This window comes from Micromys minutus (genome assembly GCF_963924665.1).
Source record: "Micromys minutus genome assembly, chromosome: X".
NCBI classification, from domain to species: Eukaryota; Metazoa; Chordata; class Mammalia; order Rodentia; family Muridae; genus Micromys; species Micromys minutus.
In genome coordinates, this window is record NC_137970.1 from 103340520 (window position 1) to 103367276 (window position 26757).

General features: G+C 40.3%; 1 protein-coding gene across 2 annotated transcripts in view; it reads right to left on the minus strand.

The window, feature by feature from the left end:
• Positions 1-3688: 3688 nt before the first annotated feature.
• The window catches only part of FRMD7 (FERM domain containing 7), a gene marked incomplete at both ends in the record, with an annotated part of 54363 nt that continues 31294 nt past the window's right edge, over positions 3689-26757 (minus strand). The window contains 11 exons of one of the 2 annotated variants that reach the window (XM_080910537.1): positions 3689-4753; positions 5741-5816; positions 5935-6003; positions 7194-7357; positions 8910-9005; positions 10141-10288; positions 10437-10551; positions 17485-17582; positions 20230-20308; positions 22890-22932; positions 23718-23822. In XM_080910537.1, the coding sequence (XP_080766663.1) occupies positions 3689-4753; positions 5741-5816; positions 5935-6003; positions 7194-7357; positions 8910-9005; positions 10141-10288; positions 10437-10551; positions 17485-17582; positions 20230-20308; positions 22890-22932; positions 23718-23822 (2058 nt within the window). The remainder of the gene's footprint in view (positions 4754-5740; positions 5817-5934; positions 6004-7193; positions 7358-8909; positions 9006-10140; positions 10289-10436; positions 10552-17484; positions 17583-20229; positions 20309-22889; positions 22933-23717; positions 23823-26757) is intronic. The other variant, XM_080910536.1, reaches the window with a different exon arrangement.

Consider the following 26757-nt stretch of genomic DNA (forward strand, 5'->3'; position numbering starts at 1 on the left):
TTGTAAGGAATAATTTTAATACTATAGTTTTGCCTGTATTGTAGTAAATGTTGAGATACAGTTTTTGTTTTTTTTTTTAAATTTTAGGTACCATTATTTCTTATTTTCTTGGAATCAGTACTATTTGGTTTGGAATCTTTAGTTAACTGTACACTCATAAACATACAGGTCTTTCAAAGTCATCCTACCTAATTATCAAATGTTTGTAAATCATCAAGCTTCAAAAAGCATTCTTTTTCCCCACCCAAGTATATTCTAAAAATGACTATTTGTAGTGAGGTAGAAATATATAATACCGTCTTAAAACAAGTGTTTTAAGAAGCTTTGGGGGGGAAACCACCTAGCAAGTTGTTCTGAATTCTGGCAGCTCTGTGTCTAGCACCTTGGAGAACCTTGTGTTTGAAGCATTTTTCATGCAACATGTAGCAGCAGAAGTACCTCTTGGTGTATTTATCTTCATTTTCAAATGGAAGAAGCAGTTCACCCTTATTTAACATGGTTAGACATTTAAAGTGATCTCATTTAGCCAAGAATGGGGGTTTTGTTAGAATGATGGAATTAGTCTGGCTTCAGTCTTTAAATCTTCAGCTTAAGTCACATATTACATGCTTGGATTTAGAAAACTTTGAACAAGCTTTTTGTCGTGTGATTAAATACCTGATCAATAGGTATGAACATAACCTTATACCAGCATTTTTAGTCATGGTAATGCATTTTTGTAGAAACTATTTATACATTTTTCTTTATAATTATCCATATATAAGTATAGTGTGTTCAATGCTGAACGGGTATTTAAACAAACATTGTCCAGCTCATATGAAAATACCATAGGGCAGGATCATTTCTCATCATACAAAAGTAAGATAGACTGTGCAGTTAATTTACAGTTCTATTTATGGTACTGTTAAGTGAGTAATAGTTTTTTGTAAGCCCAATATATATATATATATATATATATATATATATATATATATATATATACTATGTTTGCCTAAGTGCTGAACTAGGGCTATAGTTTTGTAGCTGTAGAATTGTTGGTAATGATTAATTTCGACAGTTAAGATTTTAATGTTTGTATCTTCACATTTGATTTTAGCAGAAAACATTTTAAAATATCTGAGTAACTGCCAAATGTGAAAAAGAAAGATGTTATATGAGTAGCCAATGCAGTTTTAAATTGGAATGTCAATCACAAACCTTTTAAAAACGAAATACAAACGTTTGAACGGCAGACCATCATATGCCAAGCAAATTCTTTTCATCGGTGCCTATACTGTAACTGTTGCTTTTGGTTGACTGTACCTTGAAGTAATGATTTGGTTAGTTTTGTCATCCGTGTCGTAACTGAAACACAAAGTTTGTTCTCCATAGTGCTCTACAAATCATTGTGTGACTTGAACAATGGGTGACATTCATATTTTTGTGAAAATAAAAACAAGTTCATAAATAGATTCTGGAAAACCTTACTACACAACTGCATCCCAGCTACAACTGGTATCGCTTATGCATTATCGTGTGAGTCCTGTAGACCTGTTTCTAGGTGAAGTATATGTCACTGTTTGGGGAATTTTAAAAATAAGTATTTAAATTTTATGATCCTTGATGTTTGTTTTCTTGGGGGTTTGTCTGATACATTATTCTAATTAGTCTAAATAGTTCTTTTTTTTTTTTTTTTTTTTTAGTATTGGAACATAACCAAGGCTTCCATTGAAACTAAAAGTTAGGAAGAATTGACTATTCATAGCTGAAGACATATATCCTGATTTTCTCCTCCTACCTTAACAAAACTATTAATAGTACTTTTAAAAATATCTTCAGACAGCTAGTTTAATGATATCCCTAATTGCTATTTTAATAAAATATCACATACAGAATTGAACTTTATAGTTCTTACAGAAAGTATACATTTAGCAAAAGTTTTCAAATGAAAATGTGATGAGAAATAGCATATAACACAAGATTTTGAGTTTCTCCTGGGGAAAAGATTTCGGGTAACTTTTTCTAAAAAAGAAAGTAGGAATCTATAGAAATTACATATAAGTAGTCAAGCTTCAGCATATTCTTAGTTTTAAATGACTACTCTATACTTGTGTCTTAGTGAATTTGTGTCCAGGAACAGAAAAAGGGAGTAGAATAAAGGTTTGGTTTTTGGGGGTTTTTTTGTTTGTTTTGTTTTGTTTTTACTGATGTAGAGACAAAAAAATTGTATAAACTACCTTTTCTTATCAAATCACACATAAAATCGATTATGTAATCAATTCACTTCTTTAACATTTACACTTAACATGGTCTTAAAAACAAGTTCTTCAGTAGCCTTCCAGGAGGACTGGTAGACGAATATTTCATGGGTCAAAGGTAGAGTTTGGCAGGCTAAGAGATTGCTCAGTGCTCAAGACCACTGGCCATGTCAGCCAAAGACCTAGATTGGGTTCCTATTGTCAACATGGCAGTTCACGGCTGTCTGGTAACTCCCATTCCTCGGGACCCTACCCCATCTTCTGGCTTCTATGGGCATCACGCATGCCACATGGTGTCTTTACATACAGTCAGCTAAATATTCATGCACATAATATTTTTAAAGGACTCAAATTGAGTTTAGCATTGTGGTCCATCACTGGGACCCCCAGCACACAGGAAGCTGAGGCAAGAGGATCTCGAGTTGGAGCCCCGCCGTAGCTCCATGTAAAAGTCAAAAACAACCTTACATAAGAGAATTTTGGTTCTCTGTATGATGTCGCTGCTGCCACTTTTCATGCCAGCCACGTCTATTCCTATTCCTCCATTCCTGGCCATACCTTTTGTTCCCTTGACTCTGTCCTTTTTTCATTCTCTGTCTTGTTAGATATAGGCCAGAACCAATTACGTCTGAATTTTGTTAAAGAAGGCCATACTTATAACTTCTTTTTCAGTGGAATTTCCACTACACTTTATTAAAATAACACCTCATGTCCTTGACTGCATGCATGCAACAAAGTTTTGGCAAAAATAAATTCTGGCAGGAGAAATGAATAAACAAGCTTGCCTGTTAACATTGATCACCTCTTATATAATAAGTAATTAATAGAAATTAGACACCAAACACCATAATATCCTCATCAGGCACACAGTTTGCTTGAGAAAAGGGCCTAATCCATGAATTTCCTGGATTGAGAAATCTGTTAAGTCCTCTATTGATTCTAAACATGTTGTGCTGAGAGGATCTATGCATTTACCTATATATATTATAAAAATTGACATTCTTAGTATAACAAGACTGTTCACTGGGTCCCGAAGAAGTCATGAAGAGAGAAACCACTGTTCGGTGTTACCTAATCACAAAAATAACCAACATATTGATGGACTACTAAATCACAAGGTGGTTTTAGAAGCCACTCCCATGCACCGACCCACATCATCATTCTTCACCATTGAAGAATGGTTCTTCACTAATAATATCTGTTCAAGGAAATGTATAATGGCATGACATATACTACCCTCACACAAAAATAGTGCTGGGGAGAAGGCTTGTTCCAGAGTCTTTCTGGAGGAAATAAAAGAAAGAAGCTCATGGAAATAGCATCTTGATCTTTCACACCATCTTACCATCAATGAAAATGACTAAGGAAAAAAATGGATCAAAAAGGCTTCTTATGCCTTAGCTAAGGTGGGAACAAAGAACTGGACCAGGAACATTCACAGGGTCACCTTTTTAAGCTAAGAAATAATTGCATGGCTTTAGCAAAGTTCTATCTTCCGCACCTGGTGTGGCAAAAGAAATAGCTTCCTCCTCTTCTTCTAGCTGAAGACTACCAGAAGACAAGCGGATTCGGGCCCTGGGTGACTTTGTTCCTTTTCCATACAAAGAGTAGTAGTAGTCTGTTTTAAGAATCTCTGATTCTGAATCACTGGACTCACTAGCTACATACCTTTCTGCTGAGCTCTGATCCGTGAGAACTGTTGGGAACTCCTGCTCTGCAAACGTACATGTAAACAGATCAGTTTTACGAGTCAGAGCAGGACACGGCCCTAAAGGTCTAAATTCTGATCCAAAAGGAAAACGAATAATTTTCATGTCTGATTGGCTTTGAGATCGTTTAGGAGTTTGCTCTTGAAGGTTATATGCAAATGCATCATCTAAATGGGGGTCTTCCTCCTCTGGCTCTACACTGATATTGCTCCTGCCACTAGTTCTAGCCATAGCTTCTTGCAGTTCTTGAAGGTCTTGCTGTAAGCTTTTTATCCTCATATTCCTTGGGCTCCTTTTGGCTGGTTTTATTGCACTGGGATCTACATAGCTGTCTGGCCTGATACTTTCCTCTGCCATGATCAGAGATCGCCTGGGTACCTGGGGTGGCTTGTCCACATAAAAAAAGACTTGGGGAGGCATAATATCAACCTTCTGACTAGTACAAGGAATATAGGGCACATCGGTATATGTTAGCTGCCTTGCTGGACTCACTTTGCTTGTGTGACTATCCGCAAACTTGGACTTTGTTTGGAAAGAGCTTAGAGGGCTCCGCTCCTCAAAGAAATCTATGGGCTCAGGGTCAGTATTAAAGACAGAATCTGCATAAATAAAGGTGAAAGAGGAACTGCTTTGGGATGGATGGATCGATGTGGCCTCTGCCTCTGGTTTGGAATGCTCCAGCTCAGCTGCAAATGTCACTTCAACTGCAGAGTTCCTCCTCCTACTGTCTAGCATAGGCTCAGATGCGTGCACCCCATTCACATTTCGGTAGTAACTGCTGCCATACGTAAGTCTCAGATCTTCCACCTTGAAAAAGAAGACACATTGATGTCAGATGAAAAATGCTATTTAGCTGGACTTAGGGAGGATCTGGAAGTTAATCTCCTATTATGAAACGCTGATTCCAGAAAGTGATTTAGATCTATTTCACAGCTAATAAATAGGTGTATTGAAAGGGTAATGGGACTTACACCATATCCCAAATTGTATGTTAGAAAGTGCATGCAGCATTCTTCATTCTTGATGACATCCCGTTTCTGCACTCCATATTTTATGTGTCTGTCCTTCAGGTACCACTGTATTTCAAGCAGTTTAGTTTGGTAACTATGTCAATGAAGTAGGAATCCTGCCCCTCTCTTCCTCAGAATGGCTGTGTGGACCTTGGGCACCACAGTCTAATGTTCCCACTCCGCCTCCTCCATATTTCCCATTATAAAGGGTAAAAGGAGAGCTGTTAATGGCTCCAGAGGTTCATAATCTAGATGGTCCCTTTCGTTGCTTTATTTCAGATGCCTTTTAGATAAAAAAAAAATTATCTGAGTTGAGTGAAGATACCGGAATTTATATTCTGTAGAGAGCGCCAAAGAAAAGTGATCAAGTTTCCCAATCAAAGTCTCAGATGTGTCCATCATACAGTGCTCGGGGCAAAAGAGCATCCTGAAATCACGCTACACAAATAAGCAACTACACTAGATAGCTTTTCTGAAGCCTTAGCGCTTCTGCTAATGAAGCCAAGGAAATGTATTGGAATTTGATTGGTCTGCACAATGTTAATAGTACAGATTACAATTTGGAGGTACACCAGGGGTTTCCGAGGTGCATAGTACACATTAGTTGCAATTTACTAAATGGTCTATTAGCAGGAATGACTGTGCCAAAAGGCTAAGAGGCTAACCTCACATGGAGTGACCTTGAGACACACTGGGAGGTTCTGACAAAATCAAGTCTTGGAAGCATTTGAAGACTGGATGACTTGTACTTCTCTAAAGAAGTGGGGCCTTTCAGAAACCTTACCTGTTTTGACACATCAGAGAGAATGTCTGGCGATGATCTGCACTGCCGTTCATGATATTGAGATATGTACTGTTTCCTGAAATCCCCAAGAGAGAGAAATTATTGAAATGCTCATTATGCAAATTATAGAATGCATAGAAATCTCTAAACTCAACTTCCAGTCAGCATGAGAAGAAAGGAGGAAAAGTACGCACCTTTCAAATGGCAGGCTCTTTAATCTGCCCTTTTTCCCATATTCCAAAAGTTGCCTTTGAGTTCTTCCACTATCATAAAGAAGGGACAAAAATCATTAATTCCGCCATCATATGCCTATATGTCCCTAAAACCTCAAAGCCTCACCTTGGTTGAAAACCTGAAGTATCTGGATGAGTGTCATCCATTGTGATACCCTATCATATTGATGTTATCTAAACCCACTTATGTGGACACCAACTTCAACTATTCAAATCCTAGTGGGGGGGGGGAACCTGTAAACTACCATGGACTCTTATTTATACGATAATTCTAATGAGGCTGTTTATTTGGATTCCCAAGCCAAGGTAGACCCAAAGCAGATAAGTAATCAGTAGAGAAAGATCACTGCAGTCTTATATCAGTAAAAGAATTGAGCACACCATTGGGAGAAACACAAAATGCAGAAGAAATTACAATAATAAAAGTCTGAGCCATTTAACCAAAGTACAAGGCCACTGCTACTCTAAGGCCATTGCTTCACTGCAGCTGCCTTCGAAGGATAATAGAAGGTTTATAAGAACTCGGGCCATCAGGAAAGCAAAACATGCAATGTCATCTGTTTAAGACAGGGATGTGTAGAATACACTTTGGAAACATTCCACCAAAAGTACATGTGTGATTTTAATATATATATATATATATATATACATATATATATATATCCTTACAAGGGCAGGTTTCCACAGTCTGAAAAAATCCCTTAAGTGGAACCATTTGATTAGAATTATTTTTGTATTCACTAGAGTTTTGTAAGCTTCTTTCAATGGATTTTGAGGTTAGTTCAAATAGGAACAAGATCTTAATTCTACATCACTTCAATTTCTCTGACCTGTGAGCTCTATTGAGAAGACTCTCGTGCAGAATTGTTCCATCTTTTTGATCCCTTAGTCCCCTCCAGTGTTTTCTCAATCTATTTTTTTCCCTAAATGGCATTAACGGGGGCTGTTGTGCTTTCCTTCTGTGACTGCCTTTAAGGAAACCAGTCAGTTTCTTGAATACATTTCTTTTTTCAAACACTCTCCGCTACCCTACATTCTCCATATGATTCTGATCCAACCCCTCTGGTTAGTAAATACCAACTTAATGCAATGTACCAAAAACGAGTAGTACGGTATATTTATAATCTTTCAAGTGATTTAAATGGATTCAGGCTCCTTGCTGTTTTCCACGTTATTGAAAAGCAGTGTGCATGGTCTTCCTACATGAGGTGTATAATTACCTGTAGCGGAAACTGGAACCCTTGCTGCAGAGTAGTGTTTTTGGCTTTGATTTGGGCTCCTCAGAAAGCCTAAAGAAAGCATGGTACTCCACACAAGTCTTCCAGAATGCTTTGCATACATCTCGGCTGGCCATGGTGAACTCCAGAGTGTCTTTGCACAACACCTGTAAAAATGATTTTCTATCAAGCATAACATCCTGCAAGAATACCAAAGACCTTCTGATCTCAGTGCCTTCTAAACCACCAGTCACAGTAGCCCGTGCAGCATCTCATTTTCCATTTAGCTCCCCATTGGCTTCACAGCCAATGAAACCAAATGACTGGCAGCCTCCCGAAGCTCAGTACAGCTTCCACTCATGCAAGCTTCATCTTAGAAGCCAGACTTGCTTTACACACTCCCTTCCCCTTACATGCTTTTCTGCCTTGCCTCTTTGCTTCCAGAAGCATTTTATGAAGTAAGTGAGGCTAAAATGACCATCAAAGGGCTTCATTTCAAGGGGCGAAAATATTATAAATAACAAATAGGAAAGGAGAGGGAAAGATTTCCTTTCCTCTGTAGGATGATTGCATACATACAAGTCTTTTCAGTGACCCAGGTAGAAATACACTTTCCTCTATATGCTCTCTTATTCCACAGTGCTTTGGTTTTCTTTCATGACATAGTCTCTATTTTAATGTGTCCGAGGGGAACTTGGATTTGCACTTCTAAAGTACAAGCTTTACCCACTCGGAATTACCACATAGCCTCACTGGACCAAGGCTCTGTGACATGTTCCCAGCCTACTTTTCAACAGCCCTACCAGCTCTCTGAGCTGACTGCTCCCTTCTCTCCCCCCTTTCTAGGTTCCTGCATATAACCTGTAAGCCTCTCCAGAAGGTTTACACTAGATCTGGCCCCGTGAATGATTCAAATGAACACCTTTGCACACTACTAAGATCCAGGCAATATAGTCCAAATTGGATCTTCTATAGGCTCAAATTATTAATACATGTGTAGTAGTTTCCATTCACGGTTAGTTGTTAAAACATCTTTTCTAACACCTTTTTCTCTTACCTCGTGCAGTGAAAAGTCACCAAAGAATTCCTTGTTTTGCTTATATGAGTACATTAAGCTCAGCCTAAGCATATGGCTGATGGCCAATAGTTTCTACTTAAGGGAAGTTAGTGGTACTTTTTAAAATAAAAAAAGTGGCCATCGAATAATTATTATCCTAATTCTAGATCTGGTGACCCCATTTGACTCATTAGATTCCTCAAAAAATGATATCCACTGAGACTTGCCTTTCAGCCCAGCTACCTCATTTTCTATAGTATCATTTATTCTGAAGTGCAAATCAGATGCCATAGTGTTTTGCCTTTAAACCATCATTAAATGTATCCTCAGTTTATTTTTAATATTTATTTATTTATTTTGTATATGAGTACACTGTCGCTGGCCTCAGACACACCAGAAGAGGGCGTCAGATCCCATTACAGATGGTTGTGAGCCACCATGTGGTTGCTGGGAATTGAACTGGGGACCTCTGGAAGAGCAGTCGGTGCTCTAACCACTGAGCCATCTCTCCAGCACTGTCTCCTCAGTTTATATAGTGGACAAAGAGGTATCCTATCAACCCAGAAGGCTAGACACCTTTCAACATTTGTATTCAGACCGATTTTCGAGCAATTACAAAATTCCAAGTGACCAGAAATACCACTTATTAGACATGTACTCACCAAAATGTTAGCGTGAAGTTTGATGAGAAAATGCTTTCTCTTAAAACTCAGTTTACGAATCTTAGCCCAGTTGAAAGTATTAATCTTTGTGTTCCCCTATCAGGAAACAACACATCGTCAGTTTCAGAACATGTCAGCATAAGTCGGGTTGTGCCATAGTAGAGGTATGATGGGAAATACTCTTCCTGAAGATAATCTAAGACTCTCCCTTACCCAGATAGATCCTGGGAAAGTAATCAGAGCTTTCCCTCAAGCATTGCAGTTCCTCCAGGCTATAAGCAAGAAGGAGCATCTTGGGGACCTAAGGCAGTCTAGTGAGACTGTAGCAGAATGGATCGCTATAACGGCTTCTGAAATCTCACCCCTCCCTGTTTCCACATGTGCTAAAGAGAAATGCCCACTTATTCTGCTGTCTCATTTACCCACTAGCTGGCTTGGGGTTTGCTGTTCAATATACAGCCACCTCTCTTCCCATCAGTCCAAACTTCGGCCTCAATCTGCACCCTCATTCCTGGGTGGCTTCCTTCTCCCCCTGCTCCAAATGCCTTCTGCATCACCAAACTTCTCACCAGCAATGATAGCACACACTCTACAATATTCTGATGGCAGCAACTCCATTTCTAGCTCCTTTACACAACATTTGTTTAAGCAGACAGGGAAAGTCAGAATTGCTTAGAAGAACTGGGGTGACGGGGGGAGAATGATAATAGAAGACAATGGTACCTCAAGTTGATTTCTACCTTGAAATACGAAATCCAGAGAAAACAATGATCTGGTGATCAGAAACAGCTGCTGGAAAGAGCCAGCAGTAATTCCCTTCCAATGTCACGAGTAATGAGTAAGGGCATATCATAGCTTGGATCACTTAAGGTGACTCTTAGCAATCTGCAAAGTACTAGCACCTATTGTTTTTGGATATCTGAATCAACAGTCTCTAAGAGCTTCTTTTTCACTTCACCATACTGGCCTGATCCAAAGTGCCCTGGCCTCAAAATCCAGACAGAACATTACTGACTGCACACAGATCCAAAGCACGTTGCGGGAAGAGGGTTTATGCACAGAGTTGGGTTTTTTTTTTTTTGTTTTGTTTTGTTTTGTTTTGTTTTGTTTTGTTTTTACAATTACCATTTCCCTTCTGGTTGGTGGTAAGGCAAAGCCTTATCTGGGGAACCTATATTCAAGCTGAAATCACACTATCACCCCCACCACACTGTGGGGAAAGAGTTGTTACCCGTAACACCAGTACTCCCATGTGAGCAACAGCCAGGTGGATCTGCATTCCTTCACCATCACTGGCGGGCTGTGGTCTGATGCCATACATATCCAGCTTCCTTGCTATGTCCAGTAACAGAATGTCTGATTCAGCTGGGCTCCGGCCTCTGCAGAGAGTAAAGGATTAATGACTCAAACACATAAGGAGTCCCACAAGGAGCTGAAGATTCTCAGACTTAAATGCTTTGCTTTTAAGCATCTGCCCTAACTTTAGTGTCTGTCAGTGGGAAAGAGGTGCCAGGTAAAAGTACTTACATGTGCTGCTGATGAAATTGCATGATCTTGCTCTGTAAACAGACTTGGTTTGGTAAGTACTGGGTTTGCACCAGATGCATCCTAACTGTTTCTTCATGGAAGTCTCCTAATTCTGCTGTACAATAGAAGAGTGGCATTTTTTTCACATTTCCATTGAAGAATTGAACAATGTACAACCCAAGAAATCTCCCCCAAACAGCCGTTTCTCCACAGCTGGTGAATCCTTATGGCCCAATTCCTACCTTGTGCTGTGTTTATATTTGTGTTTGTCCAGTGGAACACCAACAGACTTGTTCTTAAATAATAGCAGTGAATTTTTTGGGAAGTCCCAATCTGTATCATGGATTATACACCTAAACTAGACCTTAAAAGCTCCAGAATCACAGTTGAATATTTTGTCAGGTTTGCCATCCTCTATACTTTCTTTGTACTTTTGCCTACTACTTTCAGTTAGCCCCCCATTACAGACTGGATTTTGTCTTTCCCAAATTAGTAAGTTGAAATCCTACCCCTGGTGCCATAATATGCGACTTTATTGAGGACTTATGTTGTTATTGAGAACACAAGCAGAGGGCTGTAGCCCAACCTAACTAGTATCTATTTAAAAACCGCAAAAAAGGCATGCAAGAACTCTAGGTATGAGTACACATGGTGATGTGCAGACAGAGTAATAAGACTGCCTTCATCAAGCTGAGGAGGGAGGCTTTGGAATTAAGCAAACCTGCCAACACCTTGATCTTAGATTTCCAGCATCCAGAATGGTGAGAAATTGTTTTTTATTGTTGTTGTTTTGTTTTTCTCATTTAAACGACCCAGTTTCTGGCACTTTCCTATGAGAAGCCTGGTAAAAACTAATATAGCCAAACCTAGTTCTACTATGGTTGCCCATTATCATAAGCCAAGTTTAAATCATTAACTATTGTGCAAGCTAGCTATAACCAAGTCACAACTCTGTAGTCTGGGCATTTTGTAAATCTCCAGGAGTCCCCAATAGACAAATAATCCTTTGCCAGTAGCTGGCAGTTTATCTATGAACCTAATTTACTTTCCTTTAGATGTCTCCAGTTTATTACTAGAGACAACCATTACCAAATTAAACCCGTGTAGCTGCTGCGTACTTAGACCTGTCTCCTACTTCTGTAAAGGGCCACAGACTGCTTTGACTTTTTTCCTTGTAGTTGTTCTTCTGTGTGTCTAAAATTCACAGGCATTACCTTCTGATTATTTCTTCTAAAGTCAAAGTTTAGAAAACTTTGTTCTCCATTGTGATGTTTAATCTAGGACAGAGGGGTTAAGAAGTATAGCCATCCCTTTTATTCATATACATTCTTCTGTTTTTAGATCATAACATAATTAGAACATTTTCCCTTCCATTTCACCTCTCATACCTTTTCCCACTTTCCTTCAAATTCATGACCTCCTTGATATTTCATGCACACACACATATTATATAACATACATAAATATATATATAATATATGCTAGGCTATATGTAGTCTTTAAGAGTAATGTACTCTGTGGGATCCTGGGTGCTTTCATATTAAGAAAAATATATGTAAACTGCTAAAACACTGTATAAATAAGGAACTGAAAGAACCGTGTTCACCCTAATATATATTATGAAAAGCCTGTAGCTGAAATATGATCATATCACATGGTGAGAGAATTGGGACTTTCCCTTAAAGTCTGGAATAAGATAAACATGCCTACTTTTACCACATTACTCAGCATTGTAATTGAGGGTGTAGTAACTGCAATCAGACAAGAAAAGGATACATAAAAGTTTTGTAGTGTAAAGTTAAAGATAGAACTGTTTCATTTAGAAAATTTCCAGAAACCCGTAGAGAACAGTGTAGTATGCGGGGGTCAAGAAACAAACTTTCAGAATTGTTTTTTGACAAAGATGCCAAGATAGTGCAATGAAAAACTAAAAATCTTTTCAATGAAGTGTTCTAGGACAAATGGAAATCTACAAGAGAACAATACTATGATGCAAGCCAGATACAGTCAAAGCATCAGCCTGTACATAGTAAATAGCCAGCAATAATATCAGAATCCCTAGTAGACAAGTCCTTCTGTCTTTTCTAAATAGTTGACAGTTTACCTGTGGCCTCATGTAGCACACTACACAAGCCTATCAAAAGTGAACTTAAATGGATCAGGGACCTAATACTAAAAGATAAATCTCAAAAAGATCTAGAAAAAAATGAAGAGAAGAATGATTTGTGGCTATCAGAATTTGTTTTGTTTTGCTTTGGGGGAAAAAAAAACCGATTTTAAAATCCAATGGAAAGGTTGAATTTGAGGGCACTGAGAAAAAAAATTGGTTGATTTTGAGAATAATGGAGTTTAAAATTTTATTTAGGGGCTGGAGAAATGGCTTGTAGGTTAAGAGCACTGTCTGTTCTTCCAGAGGTCCTGAGTTCAATTCCCAGCAACTACATGATGTCTCACAACCATCTGTAATGAGATCTGATGCCCTCTTCTGGTATGTCTGAAGACAGCTCCAGTGTACTTATATAGAATAAATAAATAAATCTTTAAAAAGAATATTTATATCCATACACCTGTCCTCAACTTTGGTCAGAGAAGCCTCCTTTTGCATTGGGCAACTGCCCATGCAGAGATTAGTAATTTTTCAAAGTGTTGTAAATAATAAATTGGGTGCTCAGCCCAAAGTGGAATATTGTAACCACCACCACCATCACCATGGCTCTGGAAACATCGAAGAATAGGAAACAAGGAGGAAGAGAGAATAAAAGGGCTGGAGGATGGAATGCTGTCTTCTGGACACAACAAAGCTTGAACTTACAGCACCTATGATTGCCTGCACAAGATCAAATGAGCAAAAGCTTTGGTACAAGTAGGGTAGGTGGTCTTGGCCCCAGGCTTTACTGGGGGAGCTACTGGAAGTTAATAGCTGCTGGATAAGGGAAACTCATTCTTCTTTGAGAGTGTGGCCACTGGAAAGTTTCCCATATTCCAGTGGATGCCCCAATATTCATGGACATGGGGGCAGTACTACGTTGATTTGTTAAAAACTAGATTATGAAAAACAAATCAAAACAAGAAAAGAAGACCTAAAGTTGGGAGGGGAACATTTTGTAAGATGCAGAGTAATTGGAGTTGGAAATCAATAGGGTATGCCTATACTTCGTTGTGTACATGTATAAAATAACAAATGATAATAATAATTAATTATAAAGAAAAATGATAGTTAAACAAATAATGAGATATCTCTTTATATGTACTAAAATAGCCATAAGATAATACCAAGTGTTAGGGAAGGTGGGGGAAGCTAGAAGTTTCATTCATTTTTGGTCAAAGAATTATATATGCATACTTGGAAATAACACAGTGAAATACATTAATTTGTTAAGTTAATTGTCATTGAAAAGTATAGTTATAAAACTGTATCACACAACTGGGCAACAGCTTTCTAAGAACCCACACAAGAGGAAAAATGCATATATCTATTTAAAAAAAACTCTATGCTAACATATATACTATTATTCTTTATACCTAAACTAGAAACTTGCTTAACTACCCATGACAAAGTAACTAGATGGATAAAGTGTAATAAATGGAATATTATTAACTGATAGAAATGAATAAACTGGGATCTGCATAGATTAAAAAAACCCCACTGTATTGAATGGAAAAGCTAAATGCAAAAGATCACACTTATAATCTTTCCACTTCTATGAAATGTCAATAAAATCAAACAGAAGTGTAGAAACAAGAATTTAATCAGTAATTTCCTGAACTTGAGTAGAGCATAGCAAAGAATCTCTTTCCCTTCCTCTCCCTTTCTCTCTCTCCCTCCTTCCCTTCCTCCCTCCCTCTTTTCCCCTCTCCCTCTTTCTCTCATTTTCTCTTTTGAGGCAGGCCTGGAACTTGCTGTGAAGAGAAGGCTGGCATGAAAATTGAACTCACAGAGATCTACCTACCTTTGTCTCCCAAGATGGAATTAGGGAGAAGTGCCCATCACCCTCAGGTTTGTTTTTAAGACAGGGTCTTATATAGCCCAAGGCAGCCTGGAAGGCATTATCTAGCTGAAGATAGACTTAATTCCTGATCCTCTTGCCTCTGCCTGCCCTGTGCCAGGATCACAGGAATACACTATCACGCTCAGTTTTATGCAGTGCTAAAGATAAAACCCAGGGCTTCTGGCAAGTAGGCAAGCAAGCTACAAACCAGGTGACACCCCCAGTCCTGAAAAGTTTCTATTGACATTATAGAAATGTTCTAAAACTGAACTATGGACATTAATTTACCAAAATATTACTGTTTTGTGCATCTTAAATGGGTAAATTTTACAGCATGTAAATTATATGTCAATAGAGCCATCACATGTGCACATGCAACATGTGTGTGCATCTTTTGATTTCATAAGAACAAAACCTTAGCACGACAAAAAGGAAAATGTAAGAACACATGAGATTGTGTTCATTTCCTATCCATGTACTACTATGATAATTTAGCAAGAAAATTGGTACCACCAGTAGCAGAAGGTGACAAATGCTATGCCCAAAGGGCAGCCTTTCTGGTCCAACTCGCATCATCTCTCCTAGGATCTTATTGTTCTGCTTAAAATCATCATTACTTTCTACATTATAGTTTTACCAAAGCAGCCAATATGATTCTCTTAAAACAGAATTTGGATTATGTTCCTATATTTAAAATAGAGGCCAAGAATCCTTTACTACAGAGGTGCTTCTGATGATTAAAAATAAATTCTCTTTCTTTCATTCCTCAGTATCTTGCCTCTATGGCTCCCCATCTCATTTAGGGCCACGTTCTAGGTCTTCAATGTGCTTTAACTCCTCTCTCCTTTCTCACTAAGGCTCTGGCCAGCCACAAAAATTTCTTGATGTTTCTAAAATGCCTCAGACATGTTCTTTCTCCCCTCTGGCCCTTTTCACTGACTATTCCAGGTGTGTGGACCTCTCCTTGCTCCATGCTTTACTTCCTTGCCTCCTTCAAACGTTATATTAACTGACACCCTTCCAATATGCTTGCCCTCCTCGTAATGAAATACTCAATACCCACACCCGAACCCTCCATCTCCCTTCTCTGCTCTATTTTTCTCTCTTGCTCTTACGCTTCTTAACATCCATCATTATTTTGGTCATTCTCTGACTCTCTTGTGCGGTCCAAACGCTAGCTCCATGAAGACAAGGGTTATGGCTCACTGCTATGCTCTCAATGAAACAGACTCTAACACAGTGGTGCTTGCTTGGTATTATTTCTGCTGCTTAATGAATGACAATGAAAGATTATACTACGAGTTTCTAAGAAGGAAGATTCATTTGAATTATGCAAATCACATTTCATAAGGACTATCTAGCTAGAGGCACTTTAAAGAGGTGTAAGTACTTAAATGGCAGGACCAGAATACTCAGGTTCCTGAATGTCTAGCCTATAGCATGCATTCAACACCTACTGAACAGGTGAATGAATGGATAGGTAAGTGAGCAATTGGGCTGTGATTCTTCACATGACTTTGAGTCTGACTGGAACTGATTGTGAAACACTAACTCACTAAAACCACAGCCTTTTATCCATAAAATAAACTTCTGTTGACCACATATCCTCAGGAAAAGCAGCATTCTATGCTATACCTGAAATGGCCACTAGGCAATTCCCACCTCAATAAGGCAGATCTGTTAAGAATAAAATTGATTCAAAGAGGTCACCTGGAGTCCCAGTCTCTCAACTGCTGTCTGAAGAGGTAACCAGTGGAGAAGGATGTCCCTCCTACCTGCCCTACTCCATGTCCCACATCTCAGTGCCAAGTATGACATTGGGCACATGGCCAGTGGTCTTGGCATTCAAGACCTTTCAAGATGATGCTCCATTTGCCACCATGTCTCCTAGATAGACACTATTTTTGAGCTATGTGTAGTCATATTTCAAGCCCTGTATGCACTGTTTCTTGTACTACCACAATTTTTATGCATTCTCTGCCTACCATCACATCGAATTCTCATTATCCCTTTAAGCTCCAGTACAGTTACCACCTCCTCCATCAGCTTTCCTTGGTTCTTCCAGCTTTTTCCATCTGCTCTCTTCCTGAGACCCTGGAGCTCTCTTGTGCCAATTGGTAGTCACTCAATACACTGCCTAGGGTGTGGTCCCGATTCAAGCACTTCATTCTGTTGTTCTCAGTGAAATCTGAAATCTACCATTTATGGACCAGGAGAAAGGTAATGAACAAAGGTCAAGAGAGAACTTATGAAATAAACAAAAAGCTGAAGTTATGATTCTTCAGGACTATCATGGAACAGGGTATTCTTGGGAGGCCTCTCCAAAATGAGAAAGTCCAGCTGGCCTTAGAAGAGATGTTATCTCCTGCTACCTAGACCCTCCTCTACAGACTGTAGGAGCATCATAGTCTGCTCTGGGTAACTCCCGCCCAGGCAGGCCCCCACTGTTCCCTAGGCCTCCTCTAGACTACCTTCAGTGTTCCTTCAAGGCAAGCTACTTGGCTGCCAACCCTTGGGGAACACTAAAATATGCCTGGTACCTTTTATCCTTTCAGCCTCTTTTCATCTTCTCCATCCCATGATTTATTCTCTGGAACTATGCTGCAAGAAATATGGAACTGAGGTATGTCCTAGAACATGCAGACGGACTACTTGGTCAAATTCATGGCAAAAACTATTAAAGCCGGTTCCTGGACAGCATGACAAAGGACAGAGACTGCAGGGTAGATAGACTGAGATAGGAGAAAATCAGCAGATTCTACAGTTCGAATCATCAGAAGCACCTCTATGAGAAGGTACTCTTGTCACTATTTCAATACAAGGACATTGAGACTAAGAGAAATAAAGGAGTCTGCCTTGCAGTAATGGTGAGGTAGTAAAACAGGATGTGATTCAGATCTCAATGAATGCAATGAAGAACAACTTCACTCTATCTGAACCAGACACCCTCTCCTCTTAAGGCTGAATACAGTGCTAGGCAGGCAAATTGGAGGTGCTTGCCCCCTTCACTTGGCTCTCCCCCTGGTGAATGGACTGAGAAGTAGAGGTTTGATACTTACATTGTAAGATGTGGGACACCATTAAAGCTGTACAGTTTTCACTGCATGGAAGCCTTCCCAGAGCCAAATCCTTCTTTATTTGAAGAGTAAAAAGATACCTGCAAAAGATTTGAGGAAAAGTTCTCAGAAAAGAAGCAGGAATACAGAAGAAAACTTTTCTTTCCCCCAAACCCAAGATAATTTAAAGAAGGAACAGCATCCAGTCAGTCAGGGGCCTTTTCAGGGGTGGCGAATCATACGTAGGCTTTGCTTCCATCGCAAGCCAATGCCAGCCCACAACCCAGCTGACCCCGCACATTGGCAGGTTCTATAACTTAGAAATTGCCCTGACTGTAGCCTGTTGCCAGCTCAAGAGACCTGGCCAATCCTCTTCTGGTGGTTTCTGCCATAGAGACAACCACATCCTGAGCTAGAGAAATGGGAGCCTCAGCAAGCGTGAGCAGATTCTGGGGGACACAAAGAACTAACAAGTAGGCAGAGCTGTGACAAGTTTTAGTGAAGCAAGAACAATCACTGTATTTTATAACGATATCCAGAAAGGAGCCAAGACATTCTGACCAGGTGATATTACTCTAAGATCCTGAAAATATGGCTAGACCTTAACATCTGGATGGAGTCTAGCATACCTACTGAAAGAGCATATTTCAGGAATTAAGGCATCAATCCATGCTTGTGCCCAACTTATTTCCTTGCCTGGATCTCCATGTTATTAACAACCAGACCCCAAATCAGTATTTTACAAATAATAACTATGAAACTAATGGTTGGTGCACTCAGTGCTTCATCAAGGAACAAATGCAGGTTTGTGCTTAGGGCTCGGACAAATTGAACACTTGCCACACTTAAGGCCTTAGTAAAGAAGAATTTATTTGTGTGTGTGAGTGTGTGTGTGTGTGTGTGTGTGTGTGTGTGTGTGTGTGAGTGAGTGTATGCGCGTGGGTGTCCATCCTTGCCTTCCACCTTATGTAAAATAGGATTTCTTTGTCATTTGTCACTATGTACATCAACTTAGCTGGGTTGCAAGCTTCTCAGCTCACTTCAGAAGCACTGAGATCACAGACGTGCCCCATTCCCAGCTTTATGTGAGTTGCCGAAATTTGAACTCAGGGCCTCATACTTGTGTGGCAAGTACCACCAAACTACCTCTCCAGTCCCAGAGCCCACTTTTTGGCGAATAAGTGTATACGTTCATATTATCTGCTTTCTTGTCCAGAACAAAAACCAGTCTCAGTATTTTCTTTTATATGTGCAAAAACAGGCATTATCGACTGAGTATTTCCCTGTACAAAATAAAATTTTCTAGATTAAGTTCTAGGTGGATTGTTTAGTAGCTAATTCCCTGAAGACAATTAATGTAGTAAAAAAAAAATAGCTAGTTCCAAGTAATATATGAAAATTTGCTCTGAAGAAACTTGTCAAGCAATTATTCAGTTCATGAAAGCTTTAAGTGTCATGTCCTTTCAAATTGTGTGTGTCTCTAATGTACTGAAAATATAATTCAGTGAAAATGGTTATTTTTATATAATATTCTCAGCACTCCCTGAATTTGCCCCAAACAAGGCATAACTGTAATTTCTATAAAAGGTAAGCATTAGCCATTTTGGTTGTTGCTGCAGGGTTACTGAATACATAGTGATCTACACAGCGAGTTATCTCAGCAAGTGGATGACAACAAACAGACTTTGGGAGAATTGGGGGAGGGAAGAAGACTACCTGTGCAAAGATCTCACACCAAAGGAATAAGTCAATGTGCTCCATGAGGAAGGGTCAGATGCCAAGTAGATTAACTCTCAACCACTCTGGTTTGTAAGTCAATCAACTTTAGCTTCCAGGACACATTCCCTATCTGTAATTTAAAAGAGTTAGACAAGAACATTTCCTAGAGGGCTCAGCAGTTAAAAGCACTGACTGTTCCCAGCTACCACATGGTGGCTCACAACCATCTGTAATGAGATCCAATGCCCTCTTCTGGTGTGTCCGAAGACAGCTACAGTGTACTCATATACATAAATAAATAAATCTTTTTATAAAAGAATATTTCCTAGACCCTTGTTATGTGTGTCAGTGTCAACTTATCAGAATAAATTTAGTGGGGGGAGTGTTAGAATGGCAGTGTCATTTTTCTGTCCATAAGGATATACCGCTATTACAAATGTTTCCCTTTCTGCTTATGGGATACATCCATATGGATATTCATTTTCAATGATCACAAGCAGCGGCTGTCTTCGACTCTATGCTGATTAAATCACAGATGGTGTGACACAGTGCATGTGCACTGTTGTAGCCATTACTGAACCAAGCCACTGATTCTAGAATGCCATCCCTTCTTAGTTCTGAAACTTGGAAAGGTTGACATTTGGAGGATGCAGCCAGCTTCTCCTTCTTTATAGCCCAGTGGGTCTCCACCTTTCTAATTCTGTGACCCTTTCCTACATACAGTCCCTCATGTTATGGAGACCCCCCCACCCATAAAATTATTTTCACTGCTACTCCATAACTGTAATCTTGCTACTGTTATGAATTGCAGTGTAAATACTTGTGTGTTCCAATGGTCTTCGGTGACCCCAGTGAAAGGGTCATTTGCTCCTAAAGGGGTCATGACTCTCAGGCTGAGAACAGTTGTCTAGGCTCTCACATCTTCTATCAGAGAGTGACATGAAAAGGGGAATCAGAACCCTTCTTTTATCAATAGCTGGAGCATGGGGATTCTCTACTAACATCATTCAGCACAGTGAAACACTTTACCTTGTGAGTTCTTCCCGAAGATGTCCAGGGTCCACTGGGAAAAATTTCACCATAAATTTGAAAACAACTTCCTTAGGATCTTAAAACACAATATCTCCATAAGTTTTATTTAAATTTTCATTGCAACAGTTAAAATAACTTCATATGCATACTCACGCGCGCACGCACACACACACACACACACACACACACACACACACACACACAATGTTCCACTTCCCTTCCATCTCCATTACTTTCCATAGACTTATTTTACATTTCAGTTTTTCACATGTTTACTGTTATTATTTTGGGATTGTGCTGCTATGTGTAGAGTAATTCAGAAAGTCTTGCAACTCATCTCTATTTCCCATTCCTTCTCACATTGAGTTTCTTTTGTAAAGATGTGCCCATGTGAGGCCCATTCTGTCCTTTCTTAAGAAGTGAGAAGTGAGTCGTTCAGAAAGATTATTCACAACTCACTGTCTATGACTGTTCAATCCTGCCTGAGAAAAGAGCCCAGCTTCAGTGCAAGCACTTCAAAGTTTCATAAACTGAAGTGGAAACTTAAGGGTTCTTTGGAAAGTCAGTTGTGTTGGATGTTGTTGCGCTGGGACCAACATGTGAAGGAGTGTTTTCCTGAAGTGGACACAGTGAAAGGTTAAGGAACATTTGGTTGAAGCAGACACAGGAATGAGGATGTTCTGCTAAAGCAAACACGTGAAAGGATACGTGATGAAGGATTCTCCCCTAACAACACACAACATGTATTGATCTGCCTTACATTGTGTAGTTGTGCTCCATTCATCAAGACTCCAGAGAGTGAAACACGCTTAAAAAAAAAAAACAAATAAACAAACAAACAAAAAGGAAAAAAAAAACTTCTGGTGGTGTGCTGCAGCTTCCTCAGACTTTGGCTGATTGACAGAGTGATGTCAGCTGAGAAACGCACTTGCTGAGGCGAGACCCATGGAGGACATGTGATGTTTGGAGGGAGTAAAATAGGACTTGACGGACAGTGACGGAGGCTGAGCTAGGCTTGCTTATAGACCTAGCTGTACGATGCTTGTTGGTCTTGGCTTCTTCACTGATCTTCCCTTCACTGAGAGAGGCACAGCTGAGACCTTCTCCTGGAGACCCTCCAGGTCCCTCCTGCTGAGGCTGAGACCTGGCTGTCTCTAACCACTGCTGATTCGTGTTTGCTATCCCGACTCTACCAAACTAGACTGTGGTGTATCCATAAACTGAACTGCTGATTTCCTGACAACACAGATAGGAGTTGCTCCAAAGAACCTTTCTAAACAGGTCCACTTCCCACATATCCTTTCTTCTCCACTACCTCTGGTGGGTGGTGAACCAAAAAGGAGGGAAAAACATTTAAGAACCACCATTAAAAATAGGCTTTTTAAAAAAAATTACAGTTAAAATAAAAGGAATGAGAAACAATATGGACCAATGTCTCTATCAATCTTAAAATGTATCCCTAAAAAAAAATCTGTATATTTTCACACCAGCAAAAATAAAATAAAATAAAATAAAATTTTGTTAGATCGAAAGTAACCACACACAAGTAGCAACAGTGTCATTTAGTCAATATATCTTTTCTGGTTGCCTGTCATGTGCGGGTATTGTTCTAAGCCAATGCTGGAAGCTAAAAGATACTCAAATGCTCCCAATTTCATCAGAGAGACAAATAATTAAACAGACCAATTTGAGTGCCACAGAGCCTAGGCTGAGGAAGCCTTCCTCGAGGAGTTGACAGCTAAGTAGGCTACCAGGGGCAGGCACTGAAATGGTTAGTGGCAGGGACAAAGCACTTAAGATAAAGTCCAGAGCTTAGCATACCATGCTAATAAGGTTGAACTTTAAAGGTAATTAGGGAGCCATGGAAGTATTTTAAGCAGGAGAGAGATGTGGTCTGGGTTGTATATTTCACTCAGTCCCTTGGAGAGTAATATAGATGCTTAATTGGAGGAAATCAGTTCAGAAGCTAACGGAATTATGTGATATAATCACAGAGTTGGGAGAGGCAGAGTCACAGGATGCGTCAACTTTTGAAGGGCAGAGTACAGCAAGGAAGGAGGAAGAGGCACTGAAGCAAAGTCTCCCCAAGTGTTAATTAAGACCTACTTGCAAAAGAAATACCTATAGAACTAGTTAAATGTGCATGTCCTTGGACGCTTGCCCTAGGAATGAAGTCCAGTGATCTGTCTCCATTTTAACAGGAAATCCAAATCAACCTTAATACACATGGAAATGTGAGAAGCCATGTTCCAGAGTATGAAATACAGGAGTCATTTGAACATAATGGCAAGGCTTGTGATGACCTGAAAGACTCTTCAGACAGAAGGTGAACATTATTGTAGATTGTCATTAAGGGTGCTTGAAGATTCACAGCATCAGGGAGTGAAAAGCACGCAATCTGCTGGTGACATAATTACCAGAGCTCTTCAGATGGACTCCAAGATCCAGCAGTATGAGCATCTTTCTTCATCCCCATCAAAATTAAGACAGTGTTCTCTATTGTTAAACTTACTGGACAGATGAAGGGCTGATGTAATCTATCCAAGCCCCCTCTTTCCCTCTCTCTCTCAGTCAGGCGAAGAATTGCATGGGGCTATAGGAGTATTTCTCAAGCATAAACTGAGGCCCCAATTCTCGAGTGATTTTTCCATACTTACTTTTTACTTGCTTCGTTATGGGCTTCAGAAGTTCCAACCAAACCTGTAATAGCATCAGTAAAATACAGCAGCAGTGAGCACAGCCCTTTTCTTTCTTTTCTGGTACCTGATAAAGGTCAATGTCAAATGAACAAACACCAGGACTATTTAGACTTCTAAAGAGAGTTGGACATGAACAGACATGATGACACACCTTCGATATTCTCAATCATCCCCCTCATAATACGCCTGTTGCTCTATAAACTCTATGTTGTTGACATTTCAATCCCTACTCCCCTGCTTCGATAGGATGCTAAATATGGCATGGGTGAGGCTCTTGAGTGGCTACAAAGACTCTTAAAGGCATTTGATTTCACATATATGTAGTATATATATTTCCACTACCCTTACCCTGACTTCAGCCAATGCCCACTTAATAATGACCCTTTCTGGGAAAGTGCCAGATTACAGATATGCCAAGGTGGGATGTGGCCGAAGAACCTTGTGAAAGTTAGGGCCCAAAAAACAGGAAAAGAAATCTCCATAAATACTTATGAGGTCAAGAGTCTTAACTCTGGGGGTTGAGGTCCAACAGGTTGAAGTAGATAAGACTTTGATAGTTGGTCAAAGAGCAAGAGAAATGGATCATGAGGCAGAAGATGGTTTGGCAAATCAAGCTAACACAACACACAAAGCAGGAGATAGGAAGATAGTTTTAAACACAATTATTTTGTAAGGTACAAACAAGTTTTACATTTTTAATCTGGGATCGAGCCTTACATACCTAGGGGCAAACTGCACTTGGAAGTATTTCCAGACACACGGAACCCTGTAGTGAAAGCCACTTACATTATTTCCAGAATGGCTGCAGAATTCTAATCCAAAATACTCCTTTTCAGCAAGATTGAGATGGCCGCAGCTCAGGTTAAAGAGCGCCTTTCCAGATGATTTTTGCTAAATAAAACAAAGAGATTATGGCCCAGTTTGAGTTCCGAACAGAGAAAGCATGATAAAGCGCAGAAGAAAAGCTTTTCTTCAAGCCCCACCATTTAGACCTGCACACCCCTAAAGATGCTGAGAACTTTACAGACCCAGATGCACATCTCTCTTCAGATGGTTTTAGCCACATCACTAAAAACTCCTCAGATGAATGGGGATAACCTTGTACGAAACTATGGCTAGATCTACATATTCATCTGTCTCATAAAAGTCCTTAATTCATTTATCCCAGGCAGCTTGCAAACTGACATGACTGTTTAAGCAAGATGTAAATCTGACCCTACCACAGCCCTGCTTCAAATCCTTCAGGGGCTGTTCTTTGGGTAGAGAGCTTCATTGCTTAGGAAGGGAGGCTGGTGGCCCTCTCCTCTTGCTCTGCCTGCTTGCTTCTCCAGCTGCATTTCTTGACCCTGCTCCCTGACACATTGCCCTCTACTAATCCCAGCCTGCTTGTGTTCCCCCGACCTGTCAAGTAGCTTCATGCCTCTGTGCCTCTGCTCACAGCATTCCTTCTCCACAGCCTGTCCCCTCCCCACCTTTCTTTGGCTTGGCTTACTCCCACTCAGGCTCAGATGCCATTGCCCTAGGAAAGCTTTTCTGATACCATCCATCTGCAGCAGCTTAAGCCAAGGGCAGAGCCTGAGCTCCCAATCTTCCTGGCTTACCTCAACCAGGAGGACACATCTAACCGTGCTTGTCTACCTTCCCCCTCGTGAAAAATTCTTTCATAGCAAGGACCAGCAGCCTCTTTTCCTTGTTACTCCCTAAGTCTAACCAGAGATGGAAGTAAAATAGAGGCCCTTGAGTGTTTGTTGTTATAACAGGAAGTTGACCAAATTCATCATAGGAGTTCTTTGAGCAAATTTCATTTCGTAGCTTTTCCTGCATGCAGCATATTCTGTTCACATAAGCCACACATATTTTTTCTTCATAAAGCCCACACACGCTGTGAGCACAAAGTGTCGCCTTTCTTAGGCTTCCCTGGGAACAAGCACTTTGTAGAAGGCTCCGTGCAAATTTCTTTGAGCTCAGTATGGCTTTAATGGCCACCATCTCTGAACCCAAGTGTCGCTGTTGCAGAGAAAATGCTGATGGGAAAATTGGGCCCTGGCTGATAGGCACAAAGACATGCTGCTGAAAACCTCTAGTTAAAGCAAAGTCACAGGGCGTCCAGAGTGCTGAGAGAGAAGCCAGGTGTCGGAGCACGGAAGTGGAGCTGGAAGTCACTGAGCCATAGAATTAACAGCAACCATGAGAGGGCAGAGGTCACCCCAAGGCAGTGACACGTTGAGCAGAGCCTACATCTGCGATTTAATAGTTTCCAGGAAGGCAGCCCACCTCCCCAACACTTCCCTCAGTGACCAAAAATATGACCCTCTCCCCTTGCCCATCCCTCCACTTGGTTACATTGCACAGAGCTCCAATTTAAGACTCATTTGGGTTAACCAGGGTCCTATTTTTAAACTCAAATAGGCCACAAAGGGCAAAACAGATTGCACCCCCTCGCACCTGGAGAAAAGTCTGCTGGGCTGAAGGAAGTCGAGTTTGATTTGATGTGGGAGATTGAGTTAAAGTTACCATCCAAGAAAAGGGGGGCAGGCTTGGAGCTGGATGTGGGGGTGCAAAGGGCATGGGGAGATCTGATAGGAGGGAAGAATGCTGGCTGGGGGGGATGGGAGTGGGGGTGTTTTGTGCCTATGTGGCAACCTTGCCTAGGGCAAGTGCTGACACAGACCATTCCAGACAGATGACATCACTCCTATTTTTAAAGTCCTCCAGAGAAGGAGTTGCCACAGGATTTTTATGGGGGGGAGGGGAGAGGGAGTATGGAGAGAGGGGGAGGGAGTGAGTGGGAGGGAGGGAGAGGGGAGGGGAGAATTTCTAAAGGAAGAGGGACTACAGCAGTACTTTCTTCCAACACTAACAAAACAAAACATTGCTGTCATGAGGATTAAATTCTGTCATAGACTCCAGTTTCTTTGCAAACAATTTGTAAAGCTTGAGATAGGGCTGGAGAGATGGCTTAGTGGTTAAGAGGACTGAGTGCTCTTCCGGAGGTCCTGAGTTCAATTCTCAGCAACCACATGGTGGCTCACAACCATCTGTAATGGGATCTAATGCCCTCTTCTGGTGTGTCTGAAGACAGCTACAGTGTACTCACATTTAAAAAAAAAAAGCTTGAGATAGTCTCTCTCTTTGCCACATCTTCCTCTGTCCTTCCTCTCTCTTTCTCTCCCTTCTTCTCTCTCCCTCTACTTCCTTCTCTCCCTCCTCCCTTCTCTCTCCCTCCCTCCCCCTCCTTCCCTCCCTCCCTACCCCCTCTCTCTATATATGTGTGTGTGTTTATTCTGATTTTCCATTACAGTCCTTACTCCCTATCAACCCACCAACAGTGCCACACTCTGTACCACATTTTTGTATACATGTGTTCACATACTTAAATGCTTCTGTAGTCAATGTGTGTGTGTATGTGTCTATGTGTGTGTGTACACATACATTCATGGAGGATTTTCAAATAAGGCTTTCTTTTTGCTCCCTTCCTTAAGATCCCCTACCACGTTTATTACTATAATTCACTGATGCTTCCACCCCTGAAAATGTTGCCAAATGGTTTTAGAAGCCTTTGACATTTTTACAGTTGGAGTCTGGGCACTCCTGTAGCTCAAACGCTTCACCTCATCTCAGGACAGGCATTTCCCTTCCTAGTGTACGTTGAAATTGGCCAGGCTTGTGGAATGTGTTACATAATAGGTAGGATTTTGGTTTTGTCTAACATGCAGCTTTTTTTTTTCTACCATTACGACCCATTTCTTCAAATTTTGTATTCTGATTTGTTTTTTCACAATATCTCTTCATATATGGCTTTCCTATTTCCTCCTTAAGGACTTCC